This window comes from Silurus meridionalis, chromosome 15 (assembly GCF_014805685.1).
Source record: "Silurus meridionalis isolate SWU-2019-XX chromosome 15, ASM1480568v1, whole genome shotgun sequence".
Taxonomy (NCBI): Eukaryota; Metazoa; Chordata; class Actinopteri; order Siluriformes; family Siluridae; genus Silurus; species Silurus meridionalis.
In genome coordinates, this window is record NC_060898.1 from 16,780,681 (window position 1) to 16,801,716 (window position 21,036).

The following is a 21,036-nucleotide window of genomic DNA, read 5'->3' on the forward strand; positions in this document are numbered from 1 at the left end:
GCCCAGCTCCAGGATATTGTGACAGCACCCGCAGGCAGAGGTGTGCCACGTGCTCTGTAAAGAATGTAAACACTAAGGAGGCCTTCACGCGGCTTGTTTTGGCTCGTGATCTCATGTACAAACCTGTTCAAGTGTTCCATGTTAAGATGCATCTGCTGAGGTGCTTCTGCACCCAGGCAGGAGATGCGTAACAGCAGATGCATAGGGGTTGAAGGTTACAGCTGGCACGTCCGTCTCTATGTCATCTTTCGAGAACAATAGTGCCATTCTACATACTCCCTTCATTTTGCTCGGTGTCAGATCGGCTCACTGTCTCTGTTGTTTGTGTTGGAGCTCTGAAACGCACCCTGTGGATCCTGATTACAAACTCTTCATTCTTTTCCTAGCTAACAGAAGCAGCTGATAGTCAGGAGAAATGCAAGTTTGCTTTGATATGCATAGCTATTAAATTGAATTATAAATAATTATCTGAGATATTCAGTTATGCTCCGAGTGCCGTATGCTCGTCTTTTTTATTCTAGGAGTCCATAAGTCATCACTTCTAAGAAATTCCAGAACATTCACAAAAAAGTTCTCTCACCAGCTTTACACACTCACTGAGAACATGGTGATCCTCTTCCAGCTTGTTTCAGTCATAGAGTTATGTGCAAATAGGACAAATCGAGTTTTAATCCATACGAAAAGCCAGAGGCTATACAAGCACATACTCAACAAGAAATTAAGAGTGCAGGTGTGGAGGTCAATGAAAGACCAGTTCTGTCTTAACCCTTTGCTAGGCAGGAGGGTTTATTCCTAGAAGTCTTTTCAAAAAGAAAAGGTAACGCATGAGTTTGTAAATCTGACAGGAGACAGGAAAGTGGAAGTGGTCCACACTATAGTAGAATTCTTCTCTTACCAACTTTGGGAACAATAACCTATAAGATAAAAAAGTAAAAGGCAAACTAGGATTAGTAGCAAATAGCTAACAAAAAGCACACCATATAGCCCAGTTTATAAATGTCTCGTCATTACATTTACATCTAAGGCATTTAGCAGACGCTTTTATCCAGAGCGACGTACAAAAGTGATTTCATTGAATAAATCAACACTTGTTCACTAGGTTGCAGACTTAGGATAGCATTAGCCATCATACTTTTATCTATTTTTTTCTTTAATAGACAAAAAAATGGCAAAAAGTGCAAGTGAATTGTTTCAGGAAGAGGTAGGTCTTGCCTTTGTGGATAGGCAGTGATTCAGCTGTTTAGAAATCTAGAGGAAGTTCATTCCAGGACCTCAGTGCCAGAACAAAGAAGAGTCTTGATTTGTTGTATACCTCTTAACCTGAGAGAAGGTGGGACCAGTTTAGCAGTGCTAAAAGATCTGAGGGAGTGTGGGGCAGTGTGAAGAGTGATCAGAGCTTGAGGAAAAAGAGGGTGCTGCTCTACTTTTGGCTTTGTAGATTTGAACTTGTTCTAATCTAGAGTCCATTGCCTTGACGACTGAGCTACCATCTACCAGGACGATGTCTTTTTGCACACTGATTAATGAAGTTTGGTGCTTCCTGTGACTAACGGATCCATGTAGTTTTTTTCAAGTTTTAAAGACAAGAGCAAGAATGACAACAAGCAGTTAGAAGGAAAAGAGGAAGGCCAAGGAGGAAGTTTATGGATGTGGTGAGGGAAGACATGCAGGTAGTTGGTTTAAAAGAGGCAGATGTAGAGAACAGGGGGGTGTAGAGATGGATGATCCGCGGTGGCGACCCCTAATGGGAGCAGCCAAAAGAGGAAGAAGAAGAAGCTATCAAACTTCTCTTTCTCGCCGACGAGCTCAGCTGCTGATTCAACATACAGAATCAACCGAAAAACAGCTGACGTCATCCGAACAAAGCCAAAGGTGCAGGAAAAAACTAAATCTGACCAACACTCATAATATGTGGATATCAAATTTCTTGTTTTTTGCGTTTGACACTGGCACGAATGTTCTTTTAAATGACAAAGAAAACTAAATAGAGACATTGGAACATTAACATGCGTAAACCTTTTTTTGGGGGGCAGAAATAGACCTTTAAAAGTTTAAACTGTAACACCCTGAGCATGCTTCTAATCCCATACAAGTATTTTGGGGTATTTTGGGGCCCCAAGTAGGGAGCTGCCTACTCTGCTGCTCTTAGAGCTGCCCCTGTGAAGATTCCAATTACTGTAGGTCCCCTTGGCCTCAGCCCCACCACATCCATGCACTAATCCTGAAGTGGAGGGTGAGAGAGAAGAGTTTGTGGGAGGGACTGGGGAGATAGGAGGAGCAGAAGCAGAGGAAGACTGAGCCATGCCTGACATCTCAGCAGTGAGCGAAAGCAGTGCGAGAAAAGGCAAACAAGAGGAACCCCGGCTTTGTTCTGTGGCACTTGGCAATCTCTCTGGTTGTGGATAGTATGCAGTAAAAATGTGGAGAAGTTTACAAGAGAAGCAGTTTTATAGATAAAGGGCCACACAGAAAGAGATCCAGAGGACTGGGCAGGATGCAGCTGCCTTGGTGACAGAGTTGAGCTTCACTCCTCTATTATTTAAGCAAAACAGGATTTCCATATGTGCCACGTCGGGGGCAGCAGAACAGCGGATCACACACTCGAAAGCTTTTAACTGTTTCAGTGTTAGCATGGACTCTGGAGGTTTCTTCTCTGTGATGATAATTTGTTCTTTAGTGATTTTTCACTGGACAGCTTGGTAAGCCTTTGCTCCCATCTGCCTCTGTTTACTGTAAGTCTGTGGATGGGTCTCAGAATGAACCCTTTAGACCAGCGTGTGAGAGAGAAAGATGCTAGTAAATGGTTTTCTAGCTATTACTACATGGATGAGCAGGAGCAGCACAGTGGGATAGCGACTTAGACCAGCATGGGAGCAAAACAGATTAAATGGTAAGTGCTTTTTTTTTACTCTTTAATTTATAGGAACATGAGGATTATAATTATACTGCAAAGAAAACTTCAGACAGCACACACATCTTTCTGGTTAAGGAGAGATTTTCGTTTGCTTGTCAGCTTTTAACAGGCTGTTGAGGTGCTTCGGTCTGTATTGTGTGTATTGTGTGATATAATTACAATATTCCCATTTTTCCCAGAATGTTTTTACAGGAGCCATTCCAATCAAGCATTCCCATTTAGGTTATGGGAATGTCTGCCTTATACATCATAGCTACACTATCACAGCTTACACTTTCTCTTTGTTTGCCATAGCACATTTCTTGTGGAAAAAGATTGTACTTAATTTATATTTGCTTTATAAAAAAAGAACTTGGAGACGGCAGTTTGTTTTAAAACCAGCGATAAATAATTGCTGACTTGCTATGTCCATTCACAACCTTGTTCCAAAACTGCCCCAATTTGGTTTCAAATTGCGTCCATAATATTTCTACCCGGATAAAACCTGAACAAGTATAACAAATTATTCTCGTCATGTCAAATTAGTAGTTAAAAGCCGTGCTATTCATGTTCAGCTTTCAAAGGTTTTAGGTTTGGTGTTGCTCCAGATAAGTGGCATTGAGTATAAATGGTTTGTGTTTAGCCTCATCAAATAAAATAAAACCAGCTGTTAGCTTAAAGTAAGTCGAACATTAACGGGAATTTGATTGCTATCAGCAATTAAGCACAACACCCATTAAAAAAGAGAAGAAAAAATCTGTATGCCTCGATTTCTGTCTAAATATCTGTTTAAAATAATGCGAGTGATTCACAAAATATTGTAAAAAAAAATTGTTACATTTTGTTTTTTTGGTTTCCATGCATGGAACAATAAGAAATATTTTTTAACCATGTTGAGTATATAGTTTGGACATAAAATATGAGCAAGGTTACATCCTATAGAGCAGTGGTCCCCAACCCCCGTGGGTCAATTGGTATCGGGCCGCACAGAAAGAATACATAACTTACATTATATCTATTATCTGATTCTGAACGATGTTTTATGTTGGAAAATTACCAAATTCTCTCCACCACTTCTGTCTTTGACTCACTCTTGATGCATGTCATGATGCCTCGGTCACACGTCTTACCTCCATCCGCTACCTTCTTAAAGGGGCTGCTCCGGCCGCTAACTCATAATACATTACTGCTAAATTCAAACACCCAAGCTAGCAAAATGAACAAAAAACACTCAGTGGATTAACGTTTTTATTATTATATTTCGGAAATACCAGTTTTGGGGCCAGTCATATCATTTTATTTTGTTGCTTTTATCCGCCACACCTTAAAGTCCAGTCCGTGAAAATATTGTCCGAAATTAAACCGGTTTATGGTGCAAAAAGGTTGGGGACCACTGCTATAGAGTGTTCTCTAGAAATAATATGGCGGCTTTAATATGCAATAAAATGCATGCAGGTAATCCGGACCCTGCACAAAGTGACTCACGAGCGTCTCTGATTACTTTGGAAGAGCTATGTGGAGATGCCTCTGTGTATTTAAATTGGCTCTGCTTATAACTTTGGCTGCAATCCTTCAAAAATAAGCCGGCATTCTTTGGCATTAGGAAGTAACTGTCTGATGCATTCTGGCTAAAGTGCTCTGGCTGTTCTGTATATTCTGTATGAACTTTTGTTGTCATAAAACCCAACGTTGAGACTTGAATTACGTCAGATGCACGTGGAGAGAATAGTCTTCTAATACAATTATCAGAACAGTTTTTTCTTCTGTACTAACATGCGTATTTATCAGATTAGACAGCAATTGTCAGGCATTGGTCCGTTCCTTCCTTTCCTTTTCTTATTTTAGCCTCTCTTTTTTTTGTTGTTGTTAAAGCGTTTCATCAGAATCACCGTTTTGCTTTAGAGAACCACAAATTCCTGGGACTCGTGCCAAATTCCAAATGCTGAAATGTAAATACACTGGTTTTAATGGGCTTCCTGCCATTATATCTTATCATTAGTGTTTAATGTCGGGAATCGAATGAGGCCCCCATCCACGCTGTCGTATCAGATGCAGATTCTAGCAAGCACAAATCTAGAGATTAGGTTTTTCCTGATGGGACCCTCTAGCCTTCCCAGAGCTGCTTCCTACTGTATGGACACTTACATAATAGGAAATGCTTCATGCTTACATGAGCAGTTTATCTCATATGCCTCATCTGGGAAAATTTTATATACATTTACACGGGGCTGTGTTTTTTTTCCCCAAATGTCAGGAATGTCATACTTATTCAAACAGATCGTGTGTGTATGATGAAATAGGTATTTGTCTTTGAACCTGGATAACAATGTTATACAGAAAAGAACATATGGCTGAAATAAAGACAACGGCAAAACTAATATAGCATGTACTGTTCTCAGAATCAGGTTTATTGACATGCAAGGAATTTGGTTCCAGCTCCAAAAATACAGACAAAAATAACACTAAACATCAATCTTGTAGACAGGCTATACAAGGCAATACAGATTAAATAAGAATTTGTTCTGACATATAAGAATATGAATATGTTCTGACTAGTCCTAGTTGTGATGATCACATTTATTTGCTGACTATGAATTTTTACGATTCCAACCAAATTAATTGGAATTGTTTGACCTTTGATTTGGGCAACTGCTACGCCACATGTTCAGCCCATTAAGCAGCATTAAGGTCTATAGTTAAGCCTATACCTAGAAAGGTTGAATATCAGTTTTTAAATCTTGACAGGCATTCTCTATGACTTAACCAGTAAATCCATGTATGTATGGATGTGCTGCATATTGGATAATGTTCGTAAATGCCTAATATGTGCATTCATAAGTGTTTTCATTGTAGTGCAGCTGTTATAGGAAGGTTATGAAAAAAATACATTACTTTAAGCTTGACATACTATTGAAAAGCTGTGACAATGAGACATGATAAAACAAAAACTCAACTTAACATCACCAATGGAAGTTTCTAAAATGCTTTATTGTCCGTATGTGTCATGTGAATTGTAGTGTTTGATACATTCATGTATCTGGATGCACTATGTACAATGACATGTTTATGTGTTTGGTGTGTGGGATTTATAATTGCATTTTGTATTCTTTAGACACATCTAGTCTAAAAAAGCAGGGTACAGAAACCAGGCACTCATTTATCAGAGTGCATGTGACAAGTGTGAAATGATGTCTCATGATAAGTGTAGCATGTTCAAATTTTAGTTTGTGAGAAAGGTTTGCTTTGAGAGCACTCATGCTTAGAGCAAATATATGGAGCTTATTTTAAGCACTGGACTGGGATCCACTTTCACATGATGTGGTTTTGCTAGCCACAGGCAACACTTATTCATCTTCCAAGAACTTATTCATGTGTTTCGATTTTCCAAATAAAGACGCTGTTTTAAACATACGCTTTACCCTGATGTTCTGACATCCAGGCTTTTTTTAAATGGTCTGTACCTCAAGCCTATAGAAATGTCCTGCCATGCTGAACGTGTGTTCAAACCCTTCAGGAAATTAGCTTTTTTCTGTATGCGTTGTTTGAAAGGAGATGTTCTGATGATTGAGAGAGCTGAGGTGGATGTAGTTAGTAAAGGTCAACATCAATAGTTGATTGCTGGAACTATTGACTAATTGGGAAAAATCTATACGGATAGTTTTTCGTTCCACTGTCATTACGCCATGTGCTGTTTGGTTTTTACACGTGAGACTACGTGCTGCGTGGAGAGAGCTATATTATATATTTAATTAAAATGTATTGATTTTTTTTTACTATATTTATCAATTAATATATTCATATTTATTTTTATTAACACATTTTCATGAGTCAGTACCAGAACCTAGATACCAGAACCGGTGTTAGTAATCGGTTGACCTCTAGATCTTAGCAGTGTAGAATATATGCTGGCTATATTGTTGATCATGCTTATTCTATAAAGCAATATTTATATTGTTTATGCATATATCCATTCAGCCTATCATGGGATACAGGTCAAGAACATCAAACATGAGAATGGGGAAAATAATCACTCAATGACATTGACTGTGGCATGGTTATTGTTGCCAGGCAGGCTGGCTTGATCATTTCAGAAACTAGTGATCTGCTGGGATATTCACAAACAGCAGTCTTTTGCAAAGAATGGTACAAATGCAAACATCCATTGAGCAGAATGATTCCCTAACTCTGGAAATGCCTTGTTGATGAGAGAGGTCAGCAGAGAATGGCCAGACTGGTCTGGTGATTCAAATAAGCACTCATGGTGATCAGAAATGCATTTAAGGAAAAACAGCATGATTAACCTTGAGGCTGATTGGTTACAGCAGGCAGAAGACCACATTGGGTTCAGCCGAGACCAGCAACAATTGCAATTGGTTTCAGATTGGTTAGAGTAAATCATCTTTATGTCAGGCTGCAATACACCATCTTTGATTATTTCTCTGTAAGAACATGCTGTATTTTATTCCCTACAGCCTTAAAGCAAACGCAAGCATATTATCAATTATGAGAGTAAGGACGAAAACAAAGTGTTTGCAGCTCTGAAATAAGAGGGAGGCTGATATTTATCTAAGAATAAAGAGTTCCAGATTTCACGGGGCATGAAAACAAACAGGTCGCTTTCCTCCTCTCATTCTGTCTCATCTTAGTGGTGTACAGTGAGGCAGCACTTGATGACCTTAACACTGTATTTAGAACTGTCAGACTGCTTTCTAAATGGAGAAGCAATTAAGTATATGGCGTCAAGATTACTTTCCATGTCTTTTTTCGTACCACATCACGATGCTGTGCCCTGTTCCCAAATGTGGAGTGTGTACTGAGAAGTGAGGATATTTTAAAATCCTTCAGTGTCTATAGTATCCTGTATCTCAGTCCTAGACTTGCACAAAAACTTTCACAAAGCAGCAGCAATAAGAAACAGCTCGATCTTTGTTTCTTTGAGTAATTGTTGTAGTAAAAAAAAAAAAAAAAGATCAGCTCATGTATTTTCACTTGTCACTAACTGGAAGTGGTAGTCAAGTGGTTAATACTTTGGACCTCTGCTCGGAAGGTCATGAGTTCAAAATTTTCACTGCTGGGCCCTTTAACAGGCTCTTAACTTATCGAGACATGTGAGTATTGTTTGATTGCCGATACTGTGTCATAACATGTAATTAATCCAATTTTATGTTCATTTTCTAATATTTTAGCTGTAGCATACAAGCTTTTTTTAAAAAGTACTGGATGGATAGTTTTCTCAACCAGGTTGCAGAGTAGAATTGATATTTATAATCTCTTATACAGTCTCAAAAGGTCAGCTGATGAAAGACGTTCGTCCAAAATGTCTTGCTTCCCTAAAAACTGTGTAAACCATGCCACAAGTACTCCCATGGTACTCTCAGGAATCTTGTTTCTGTTTCACTTCTTAAAAAATAACGGACTCCATGTTATTGGTTGCTCGAGCGAGTCCCAAATTTTCAGTAAAAAAAAATGATAAGCCAGAGGGATGATTGGTCATAGTTGGATTTCTTTATGGAGCCCTGTTTCTCATCAAGGTCAGTCGCATCCTTGTTTGCTGGTTGTAATTTCCCAACCTTACCATTTCGAATAGATCAAATACCGTAGAAATGAAAGTGGAAGAGGAACAGAAAAAGGGCTAGTTGTGTTTATTCCGATCGAATGAAGTCGAAGCAGTGGAGTGCTTTCTAATGGTGGTTTTGTGGTGAAGAGGTAACATCTCTTCCATGAATGTCATTTCAGATTGCATATTGTTCTTATGTTATTTATAGCTGCATTATTATTTAAAGAGCCTGCCAAACACTACACATCAAAAGATCCCTGATTGAAGCAGGAAGCAGTGGTCAAACCATACCTTCAAAATAGTTAAGAGAATGGCACCTTTTAATAGGAGCTCCCTTTTCAGCAGGATCTGACACTCTCCAGAGGTGATTTAGCTCACTTGTTCTCTGAACGGCTCTTGGCAGACGTGTCTGCTTGGCTATGAAACGTTGTTAATCTCCCTGCACAGGGAATTAAGAGACGAGGACAGTATTGATCAAGGGAGCTCTTTTGTCCCGACGTTTTGAGTATGTGAGCAAGATGAATAAGGATCAGAGAGACTGCAAGAGAGATTTTCGACGGCTTTGATGTGGGCTGAGAGGCAGCTGGTCCATGGAGAACTGAGCAGAGATTAGACTGTAGTACTGTCTGGTCAGAACTGGGACACCATCTCTACTGCATAAATGCTAGTCGAGGCAGGACCTATTACTACAGTAGGTTGAATATTAGTAAGCTACTTGTTTATTTATGGAAACAGACAGAAGAGTGCACTTAAATATGTCACTTTTTAGGCTTCAAATCGCTATTGGGAATTTTTGCTCAATTCTTGCTGTACACCATCTATTCATCGAAAAACAACAACACTAGACTGCAAATCGGTGGATTATTCTCGACTTTTGATATCATATGCCATGTCACTGGAGAGTATGTTGGTACTATAGTGTGGTATGTGTGTTAAGTACCACAGCATCACTGGCACACTCTGTAGGATTGTTTTGTTTGTTTGATGAAAGCAGTCCACAAACCAAAAACATATCCAACTATCTGCTGATATAGGGCTAGATGACAGAGCTGGTGTCATATTAATGAAAAATGCAGTGAAGTAGTGAAAAATGCATTGCAGCTATGCACAAAGCTGAGTCACAGAAAAAAGAAGAAAGCTGTTATGCGATCAATGAGATAACAAACACAGTAGGGTTGATAGCTAAAGCACTGCTGCATCACTCTCTTCAGGTACAGAGGAAGCAAAGGTCACATCCCTCACACCAGTGTCATTAGGAAGTGGCATTGAGGGAAGGAAACCGTTGATCACAGAAAAAAAAAAGGAATGAAATGAAGAATTGTTGCCGGAGATTAGATGGTAATTTAAAAGTTCGTTATTGAAGTCACTCAGGGTGGATTTTTTAGATGACTGTTTTTAGTAATAGGTTCCTATTTGGCTGGTCAGTGGTGGACAGTAATGAAGTAAATGTAAATTGTTACTGTACTTAAGTAGCTTTTTTGCATGTCTGTACTTTACTGAAGTATTTCCATTTGGGAGACTTTTACTTTTACTTCACTACAATTCAAAGTAATTTTTTTTTTTTACTCAGCTAAATTTTTCTAAATCAGTTCCTTTTTATTTGTGTTTGATTTATTGATATCATTCTATTAATAGATTGATGTGCTAAGAGTTGATAAAATAAGAGTTTTGTGACAAAAATGTCAATAGAACATGAAACATGGAACATTATAGCCATAATAAATCCTAGTATTTGGATACTTAAGTATATTTGAAGGCAAATACTTTTGTACTTTTACTTAAGTGAAAGTTTAAATGGAGCACTTTTACTTTTACTGGATTAATACTTTACCTACTGTATCTCTACTTTAACTCAACTACATGGTTCGTGTATTTCGTCCACCACAGTTGCTGGTGTTTCTTATAATCTAGATGGCCCAGGGATGGGCAACTTTCAACTTTTCCGGCCATTTTATTAATCCAGACTAATATATTTCCAAAATTTCTCAATTGACTTTTTATTGAGGGAACTCAATATACAATTAATGCAATGAGTTTATAACCTATAAAACTCGTGCACTTATGCTCATTCAAATATTTAACTTTGTTAAATGACAAACAATTGTATACATCTTAATAAATGTACAAAGACCCCTTTTTGTTTAGTAGTCAAGAGTTTTAAACTACCCTCAGAGAACAGTTAAAAGTGCTATATAACACAATTAAAGGAATCACCCCCTTTAATAATAGTAATAACTTTAATTGGTTCACCCTCCAAAAAAAGACAATTCTGTCATCATTTATTCACCCATGTATTGTTCCAAACCTGTATGAGTTTTTTTATTCTGTTTGAAACTCAAAGAAACTTAAACAATATATTTGTGAGTAAATGATGACATAATTTTCTGTTTTGTGAACTATCCCTTTCAAATGAATTAAAATAGTAATAAAATATAAGAACAATTTAGTGAATACATTTTAACACTTTCATTTATAGATCATTTCAGACAAAATTCCTATTACCAAATAGTCTCAATGAGAAACTTGTGGCTTCAGTGTCAAAAGCCCCCTTAAACTTGGTAAAACGATGTTTCCCATTTTGCCTAGAAAACATGGTTTTTACTTTTTGCTGTCAATTTTTCCTTTATTTGTACTCTTCTTTATTTGTACTCCTTTTGGTAAACATTCTCAATAGCATGCATATCCATGTTTTGAATACTATGGTGACAGGCAGAAACCAGCGCCCTCTCCTGCTTGGAGAATTACCATCCTAATATGAAAGTGGGCTTTTTATTTTTCAGCGATCAGACTGACATGGTCCTGCTAGTATTCAAAGATACTGCTCTGATCTAGATAGTCTATATGTGTGCAATTAAAGGTTTGGAAATTGTTGCAGGAATAAATATGTGGCAAGGTGTTTGTATTTAGTGTATGCTGTAATTAAGCAAATAATGTATATGTTATTTTTTAACTTTGAGGCTCTAGTGAAGTTATATTTCCTCTGTGTAGTCTAACAGTAAGTTCTCTCTTCTTACTGTAGCTTGAGCACCTCAAGTCCAAACCATGTACCCAAAGACCCCACCAGTCTCTCAGAGGACAAGGGACAGCTTTTAAGTGTCCACTTAGAACACACCAAAGGTACCGCAGGGTTCTTGTTCTTGCACTTGTATTCTCAGTATTTCAGAGGTACTAATGTACAAAGTTTTCCTGCTTCTTAGACAATATTACAAGTGGCCCAGGAACTGTCCAGGAGCCTAATGGGAGGTGTGTGAATAATTGTGCCTGGGAAGAGCAACTGTGGGAGCAACAAGAGCAGTTAGAAAGAGAGATGGTGGAGGCCAGGAGAATGGTGTCCAGCCTACAGGTGAGCTGTGTTCTTCATATTTGTTAACTCTACATGAAAATACATAAATACCTAACTAGAAATGATAGTGACTCCAATGTCAGGTAGCTTTTACTTGTGGATCTTACAGAGTAGATCTTATGGATGCGGAGAAAAATAAGGAATGAAAGGAAGCAGATAGTGTATTTCCTGGGGCACATCTTTAAAATGTATTGCTTAATACACATTTTAAATCTATACTTCAGAGCTCGCTATTGGTAGTGTTCAGTTCAATTCTTGTTCCTGGATCCTTGTTTAGTAGCATAATTCATGTATTTAGTGTGATGGATTAACCCGTGTCTGACGTGTGTGTGTGTGTGTGTGTGTGTGTGTGTGTGTGTGTGTGTGTGTGTGTGTGTGTGTGTGTGTGTGTGTGTGCGGGGGTGTGGGGTGGTTTTTTAGGCTTTGCTTCTCCATGGCTTGTTGCCTGATGATGAGCAGGAGGTTTCACTGGGAGAGGGAGTGGAAAATGCTGAGCAACAACTGGTTAGTTTTTTTTTTTTTTTTTTTTTTTAGGGTTTTTTTTTTTTAGGTTTTTTTTATCACAAAGCATTTTCTTCTCTGAAATCTTGCCATTTTTGTTTTGTTTTGCTCATTTGTTTCAGTCTTTTCATGTAAAACTCTTTACCTTCTATTTCTTTCTCCTTTACTTTTCCTTATACTTGCTTATTCGCGCTCTGTCCCGCTCAGTTTCAGCAGGTTAGATCAGGTTACTGTGTAGTGAGTTCTGCTTTGTCTGGGTGTAAGGAGCAAGTATCTGTTTACCTTCTGCTCTGTTCACCTGGTTATCTCTCCAGTTCAGTTTCTACCTCATTTCGTCTACTGCCCGATTGGCTTTTTCCCCACAGTGTGTTTAGTCTGCAAGGAGGTTCATCTTCTGTGGTTTTTACAGGTTATAATCCGGAGTCGTCTTGACCTGAGCATGGAGGAGAATCTGGAGTTAAAGGTAGACTTATATTGTTCTTTCATTGCAGTTGTATTGTAATATGATGCTTGTGTTTACGGACATTTCCTTTTTATGTCCTATAAAAATTACTACTTGAGATCTATCACTACATATTCTTTCTGTAAATATAGTGTCATTCTAGAATAAATCAGCACATAATTATTGTGGTCTTTTATGCATGTGTGCTCATTAACATTGTTTTTTTTTCATATCTTGTTGTTCTCATGACATCTGGTCGTCCTGTAGAGGGAGCTGTTGAAGTACAAGCAAGAGGCTCGTAACCTACAAGGAGTCAAAGTGAGTTGAGCAAAAGCTGAACAACCCTTTTGTCATTACAGTTGTGAGTGTAGCTATACTTACAAATCAGCACATACATATGATGTAATCCTCTGAACTGTGGTTCTGGCACAATTATTATTGACATAAAAAATAGTGTGGGGAAAAAACTTAATTATTATTAATTTGTATACACTTTGGCTACTTTTAGTGAAAATAATACATATAAACATTTGATTAAACATTGTATATGAGTGTATGAGCTTCAGATACAGAACAGTATGTGGTGATGGTGTGCTGTGTGTACAGGATGCTCTCCAGCAGCGCATGACTGCACAGGAGTCGTCTGTGTTACAGCTCAAACAGGAGCTCTTGCGAACCAGCATGGACCGCGATGAACTGGAAGGACAAAATGTGAGTGTGTGGGCGGGTACATGTGTGTTTAGAATGTATTTAAATTATCGTACTATTTGTGGGTTTTTGTGGTAATCACTGTGTGTTTGGATCCTCAGGCAGAGTTTCATAAGAAGCTAGAAGAAAGAAACAGGATTCTCAGTGAATATAAGGTACACCAAATACAATGACAGTCAAAGGCTTCTAATGGATATGATAAAGAAATGCTTAAAAACACATGATGCTGAGTAAAAGGGGCATGGTTATGTAACTGTGTTATATTTATATACAGTGTATATAAAAAGTCTACACAATCTTATGAAAATGCAGGTTTTTAAAATATAAGACAGAAATAAAAACGTCAATGTAAAGACTTACTTCTTTTATGCATCTTCCAACATACAAAAATTCTGAGAGAAAAAATAAATATTAAATAACTAGGAGCAATTTAAATAAAAAAAAGTCTGAACACCCCTCCCAACTAGTACTTTGTGGAAAGCACATATATATATATATATATATATATATATATATATATATATATATATATATATCTTGCTCTGTCTATGCAGAAAGAGTTAAGTCAGAAGGATCGCCTGCTTCAGCAACAGCAGTTTAAACTGGATGAAGCTTTACGCAAGCTGACAGGTAGCAACATCCAGAAGGTATGTCCTTTTGCAAAACAAACTGTTGTGAGACGTCACACAATTCTCTGCAAGCTTCAGCTGTTGTTATTCATCTTTACATAAAACTCAGGCTGACCTGCAGAGGGAGCTGGAGCACAAGCAGAGCATTCTTCAGGAGCTGACTGATCGTGCCGAAGATGAGGTGAGACCATAGCAACTAACAAACACTTTCAACCTGCTCTTTAAGCAATTAGGGGCTTTAAGGTTTTTCGTTGTTGTTTCAGCTACCTGGATCTCCAAGCAATGGCTACACACATCCAGCAGTTCCAGATCTCAGCACATCACGAGCACACAAAGGAGTGAGTAGCCAAGAAACATTTCAAGTCCAACAACAAACTTGATTATTTAATTTTTTATTGTGTATTTTATGTTATGATCCTCAAACAATTTATTATGCGAATCTAATAAATGTGAAATAAAAAATATAGATATTTCTTCAAAATAAAATGTTTATAAACACAAATGTTTATAGCTAGATTGCAAAGTTTACATGGAGCTTATGATGTCCTTTAACTGATTCTGGCAGATGGAGGAGCTGCAGTTGGTACGGGATGCTTTGCGCAGTTTAAGGAACAGCTTTGGAGGCCACGACCCTCAGCATCACACACTGGACACACTGGAGCAGGGCATGGCCAGCCTCATTGACCGCCTTTACACACTGGAGTCACAAACCAGACAGGAGAGGAAGGTTGGGGAGCGTTTCCAAAACTGTGCCCTACATACATAAAGTAGTTGCATGATTTGATTTTATGACTTTACAAAATATAAATATTAATGCCGGACTGAAGTGACTTTTTCCAACTGTTTCCAGGCAGGGCCGAGGTCTCCAGGACACAAGGCCACTCATACAGACAGGGACTCCTGGCCTTCCAGCACTAGTAAGTGTCCCTTACAAGAAAAAGAGCACACACTTGGTCAGTTAATGAAGAGAGCAAAGGGGGGAAATCGCTGACATCTCTAAACACTAATTCCATCCCCAGCAGCTTTTCACTCCTATTTTATTTAGTTAATAAGATGCGACTGCCTCGCAACTGTTTCATGTCAGAAAACGTGACTCTTGACACTGACACTGTCGACTCTATACAAAGGTGTCCATTAGAATCGAGAATTGAACAGCATTGTGGTATTATAAGCTGTAGCATATCCGCCTGTTATAAATGCAGTCATTTGGATTTGCTCTGAAGGTGCTGTTGCTTCTCAAAGGAATTGTATTGTTTAAGCCATTTGTGCTTTGCTGCAGAAATGGTCCACTCGCAAAGCAGCCCAATGCTTAACTCCTCATCTTCCACCAAAGTCCTGTATTTTACAGACCGCTCGCTCACACCCTTCATGATCAACATCCCTAAGAGGTGAGTAAATGTGACTGAAACACGTGATATTGCCTTAGTATACCTGTAAAATGTAGCCTCTGTGGTTCAGGAGGAGACTCTGTTGTATAGAAATAAACAAGTTAAAAGGGAATTGGAGTCAAAAGTGACAGGTATGCAAATGCTGAAGATGTAGGTTGTAGAACTGGGATATTTATTTCAAAGCAAACATAAATGCACCTATAATTACTAAGTATAATCTTATAAAAAGTGGATTAATCAATAAGACAGGCAGGGAAGTGGTATGGAGGTGGGAGCTCAGAGGTTAAGATGATGATTTGTGTTAAAATCCAAGCATCACCAAGCTGTTTTTATATAATATACAGGTGTTTTTATTATACTTTTTTTTTTACTTTATACAATTTACAAATGAAAGCAACATATGATTTGGTTTGCAGTATTGCAGTATTGCAGTTTTCTCTTTTCTACCAGATCTCAAAGGTTTATTTCTACGTGTGTGTGTGTGTGTGTGTGTGTGTGTGTGTGTGTGTGTGTGTGTGTGTGTGTGTGTGTGTTGATGCCAGGTTGGGAGAAATTACCCTTCGAGATTTTAAATTGGCTATAGACCGAGAGGGCAATTACAGATACCATTTTAAAGCTCTGGACCCAGAGTTCGGCACTGTGAAAGAGGAGGTATATATATATATATATATTTTTTTTCCCAAAAGTTATTTTTCTATATTTCTTGACATTTTGCACAGATACAACATCTTATATGTTCAAATACTAGTAATTCAGTTCAGTTTAGTTCTGCTTTACATCCCACCCCCAATCCCCCATCTCCTCTACACTTAACATCAAGCAGAGGTATATTTATTTATTCACCAACATGATGCCGACACTTTAAGTGATAGGGATTAAAATATTAACGTATGAATATTTATTATTGACCGTGTTTCTCAGGTGTTCCAGGATGAGGCGGTGGTGCCTGGCTGGGAGGGTAAGATCGTGGCATGGGTTGAGGAGGATCATGGTGATGGAAGGTAAAGCAATTGACATAAATATACTTTAATATAATTTTCAGTTTTCCTGTAAACACCACCACCATGTGTTTTAGCGTCTTATATATAGTATAGTGGTGCAGCAGGTAATCAGCAGCTCTAGGCTTCCTGGTTTGATCATGAGTTCATCCCATATGGCTTGCTTTTGGGTTCTTCAGTTTCTAACTAACATACAGATACACTATGTGGACAAAAGTATTGGGACACCTACTTTTCCAGCCATGTGTGGTTCTTCCCTGAACTGCTACCACAAAGTTGGAGGCAAATGATCAATTTGGATGCAGTACCATTAACTTTACAATTCAATTGTCTAGGATATCCAAACCTGTTCAAACCTGCATGACGATGTCCCCGAGTACAAAGCCGGCTCCGTTCTATAAAGCTCAGGCCTCAACTCTGCTGAACACCTTTGGGATAAATTGGAATGCTGACTGCACCCCAGGCCTCCTCGCCCCACATCAGTACCAGATTTTACTAACACCCTTGTGGCTGAATGAGCACAAATCTGCACAAGCACACTCCAAAAATCTAGTGGAACACCTTCCAAGAAGTGTGGAGAAAATTATAAGAGCAAATTGGGACTAAACGTGGAATGGGATGTTCAAAAAGCACATACCATACTTATGAGTAGGTGTCCAGAAACGTTTCCCAATATAGTGTATAGTGGGAATATGTGTGTGAATGTGTGTATGCATGGTACCCTGCGATGGACTGCTGTCCTGTCCTGGCTTCATTTCTTCCTAACAACGAGTGTTCTGGGGATAAGCATCAGCTCAACTGTGATCCTGTCCAAAATAATTCGAATGAATAAAAGCTTCTTCTTTTTTTATCTTTACAATTTTTCACATTATACTCAGTAAAAGGTGAAATTAATCACAGACTTATTATAACATAACTTGCAGCTAGGTATATTTTTAAAGCAGTCTGCAGTACAGTACACTACATAGTGTTTCACACTGTTTTACACTGCTGTTTTTGTCTCCTTAATAGGATTTAACAGGAAGCCTAAGAAAAGCCCTGCTGGGATCAGATGTGATGGGAAGGATGATCTGTGCCAATCTGTCAGAATGAATGTGCTTGTGCCGGATGTACAGATGCTCGGCTCTCTCGCGGAATTCCAAAACCCCTCCTGTTCTGTGTCCCTCTGTCTTTCCATGCGAGATTGAAACCAGGACAACAACAACCGGGACACCTGGGGGGTTAATTAGATGTCCAGAACGTGCTCCTGACCATTTTGTTTTTCAGAACAGCTGTTTACAGAGAAACAGGCTCCTCGCCAATGACTAATCCGAGGATATGTTCCGTGATGAGTCGCCGTACTGCAAACATCTGTAGTGTCAAATTAGTGTTTCACTGTGACCGTAAGAACTTCCGTTCAGACTTTTTTTTTTAAGAGTTTAGTGTCTTAAATTCTATATTTTATAGATGCACAGTCAGAGATTTGATACTTTGTTTTGCAGAGGAAAAAGTTTATGAGCAGGTGCGAGTGTGTTATTATGGCTTGAGTAAGTGAATACAGGGGCGCGTGATACGTTTCGATTTTTAGACGGCTGTGTGTAATTTTTCCGCCTTAAATTAATTGACTATTTTTAAACACAAACCCATTTCACATAATACAGCTATGGTTATTGTTCACTATTGACACTGTAGTCACGTGACAAAGACACCAGCTGCCTACAGCATAACGCTGTGAAATTATTTTTCATACACCTGTAGTTTGATGCCAGCAAAACTGACTGATAGCATGATAATAGAGGTGTGTAAAGTTATACAGTGCCTTCAGTGAAGGCCAGACCCACACCAGCAATTTAGCTAATTTTCATCCTCTTTATCGGTTACATTTTTCTGGACCAATGTATGTTCAAATTAAGGCTAACCAAGATTCTAATTACAGAGGAATAACTTATATTGTTTATATATATATATATATATATATATATATATATATATATATATATATATATATATATATACACACACACACACACACACACACACACAGCCCCAAAGTTCGCTGGACCAAAGTGAGGTTAGAATAATACACATTCTAGTGTAATTCTGTATACATAAGGTGTAGTCTGAGTGTTTCTCAATACCAAGCGTATGTAAAATGTCCGTAGGATTTGACTTTTAAGAATGTATTTGCAAGGACACAAGAAGAAAAATCAGAGATGAGTGATATGTGAGAATAATACACTTGGGGATTAACTGTTGATTATCTTAGTGGGGTTTTATTCCTGTTATACTGCAGCAATTTTCAGCAAATTATTACTATTTTTTTATTTATTAAGGACAGGCGTACTTTTGTCCATTTACAGTTACATTTAATGTTGTTTGAACATCAGAGAGTTATCAAGCTTACACTTACAGTACGTAAGCTATAACTAACGGTATATCCGCTCCTCACTTTTTTTTAATATGTTAATCTAAGTCAATGTAAAACAGTTTTAACTCTGACTGTTACTAAACACTGACATTAAAGACTCCTTCCATACATTTTAAATTTTCCCAGAAAGATTCAACATTATACACTTTTGCTTTGTCAGATAAAAGGCATGTTTTGAATCGATATTGGGTACTAGGCTTATATTTTATGCAATAGCTTGTGAACGAGCTGGAAACCAACATGCAGCCGAAGGAGCGCATTAATAGAAACATGTTGTGACATCATATTTTTTTTTTTTTAGCATTTTGACGGCACCATCATATTACACAACTCTAACAGAGAATACGAAGTGATCCATAGTTAGCTTAGCTGCATCTACAGTAATTAGCTAGATCTATCACAGGAATTTGTTCTTAGGCTGTTAATTGGACACACAGGCAGAAGAGAAAATCAGAAAAACTTTCTAAGCAGTACGTTTATTGACAGCAATTATTCTATTACTATGTGTCACATCTTTTGCCTCACATTTTTTAATCGGTTATTACTACCTAGTTAAAAGAGTTGAATCGTGATGCCTCCTGTGTGCGTTGAATTGGTCTTCGAGTTATACTGGTATACTTAAACATAGGCAGTTAAAAGAGGACAGCAACAAGTGTACAGGAATGACATAGCAAAATAAAGCACACATTAAGATACACCTATCTGAAGATTGCCTTGAGACTAACAATGAATGGCACAAATAAAGTGGAACAGCTTATTATGTATAACCCTCATCTGTGTTTTTTGCAGTTGCATCATCTTGTGAGTGATAGTGCAGAGCCGCAATTACACTGCACTGCTTTAGAAACTAGGGCAGAGTTTACAGAGAAAGAACCCGGTCGTGCCTGGAGTAAATGATACCTGAAGCGTTAAAAGCGCCAGTTATATAAGATTTGTATTTGCTTTTACATTTTAAATGTGTATGTAAATATATATGTTTATATTGCAGAAAGAGAGGCTTGATAAGATTTTATATGATCAGTATTTTATGAATGATGAATGTTTAAAAGAAATGTTTGCGCTCGTGAAGAGGCTTTAACATTTTTTGCTGCAAGTTGTTTTTTTTTTTAGATATGATTGAAGGTACTGTTTAGTGTCGCAGTGGAAACCTTAGTCACGGCCTACTAGCGATTGTTACTTGCAGTTGGATTTTGGATTGCAAATAAACAAAGTGAATATCAACGTTCAGTTCCACTGTATCCGTGTAGTGTTTTTTTACAATTTGTTATCACAGAGCACCTTTGCAGACACCTAAATGTACAATATTTGGGGAAAGAAAGCTTGTGGACAAGAATTGTATGTGCATTTTGAACATCCTTTTCCATATTAATGCCAATTTGCTGTTTAAATAATCTCCACTATTCAGGGAAGAAGTTTCCACTAGATTTTGGAGCGTGCTTGTGTTGATCACTCAGCCTCAAGGGTGTTGGTAAAGTCAGGATGTAGAGTGAGGAGACCTGGGGTCTGGGATAGATATGTCAAGATCTTCCACTCCAACCTATGTAATCCTGATCTTCATAGAGCAGGCTTTGTGCATAGAGGCATTGTCATGCTGAAACAGGTTTAGGTGTCCTAGTTCAAGTGAAGGGAAAGTGTAATGCTCCAACAGCCAAAAACATCCTATTCGACTCAATAACACCACATATGGCTGGAACTACAATTGTCCATATTTTGTATATTTAAGCCAGAGGTAACAGTAAGAAACTGCCTGAAATAGCAAGAAGAAGAAGAAGAAACTTGACATAAAACAAGTGCGAAAAGTAAAGCTATCCTCTTCTAGATGATGCACAGTGGTAAGATTACAACTCAATATGTTGAACAGTTGTAAAATAGTAAAAGCAAACAATTGTAAAGGTGTTTGTATTGTGAATAAATATGGGATGAGCACAGGACAGTCTATGAATAGAGCAACATTTTTAAGTAAAAGTCTACAGTTTTCAGATGAGATTATCCACGCAAACAATGGTGATACTTGCCATAAATAGTGAAATCTTTTAAAAATCCAAAACAAATCGATTTGTGTGTAATTATTTTGATTTTCTAGATTATTTAAAATACATTTCTCTCAAAGAATTTTCCAGAATACTTATTTTAAAAGCTCATATGGGTCTTTGTGATGCTGTTTGCACTC

The 21,036-nt window shown here is 38.0% G+C and overlaps 1 protein-coding gene across 6 annotated transcripts in view; it reads left to right on the top strand.

Annotated features, from left to right (window-relative positions):
- Positions 1–20,093, top strand: part of dixdc1b (DIX domain containing 1b) — a 37,925-nt gene extending 17,832 nt beyond the window's left edge. For 5 of the 6 annotated variants that reach the window (XM_046867892.1, XM_046867894.1, XM_046867896.1 and 2 more), the window contains 16 exons: positions 11,470–11,567; positions 11,648–11,793; positions 12,214–12,297; positions 12,704–12,757; positions 13,004–13,054; positions 13,343–13,447; positions 13,546–13,599; positions 13,999–14,091; positions 14,183–14,254; positions 14,337–14,411; positions 14,639–14,800; positions 14,924–14,990; positions 15,353–15,461; positions 16,004–16,112; positions 16,383–16,462; positions 17,471–20,093. In XM_046867892.1, the coding sequence (XP_046723848.1) occupies positions 11,470–11,567; positions 11,648–11,793; positions 12,214–12,297; positions 12,704–12,757; positions 13,004–13,054; positions 13,343–13,447; positions 13,546–13,599; positions 13,999–14,091; positions 14,183–14,254; positions 14,337–14,411; positions 14,639–14,800; positions 14,924–14,990; positions 15,353–15,461; positions 16,004–16,112; positions 16,383–16,462; positions 17,471–17,477 (1,366 nt within the window). In that variant the 3' untranslated portion in view covers positions 17,478–20,093. Of the gene's footprint in view, positions 1–11,469; positions 11,568–11,647; positions 11,794–12,213; positions 12,298–12,703; positions 12,758–13,003; positions 13,055–13,342; positions 13,448–13,545; positions 13,600–13,998; positions 14,092–14,182; positions 14,255–14,336; positions 14,412–14,638; positions 14,801–14,923; positions 14,991–15,352; positions 15,462–16,003; positions 16,113–16,382; positions 16,467–17,470 lie in introns of those variants that run through there. The other variant, XM_046867891.1, reaches the window with a different exon arrangement.
- The last annotated feature ends 943 nt before the right edge of the window (positions 20,094–21,036 follow it).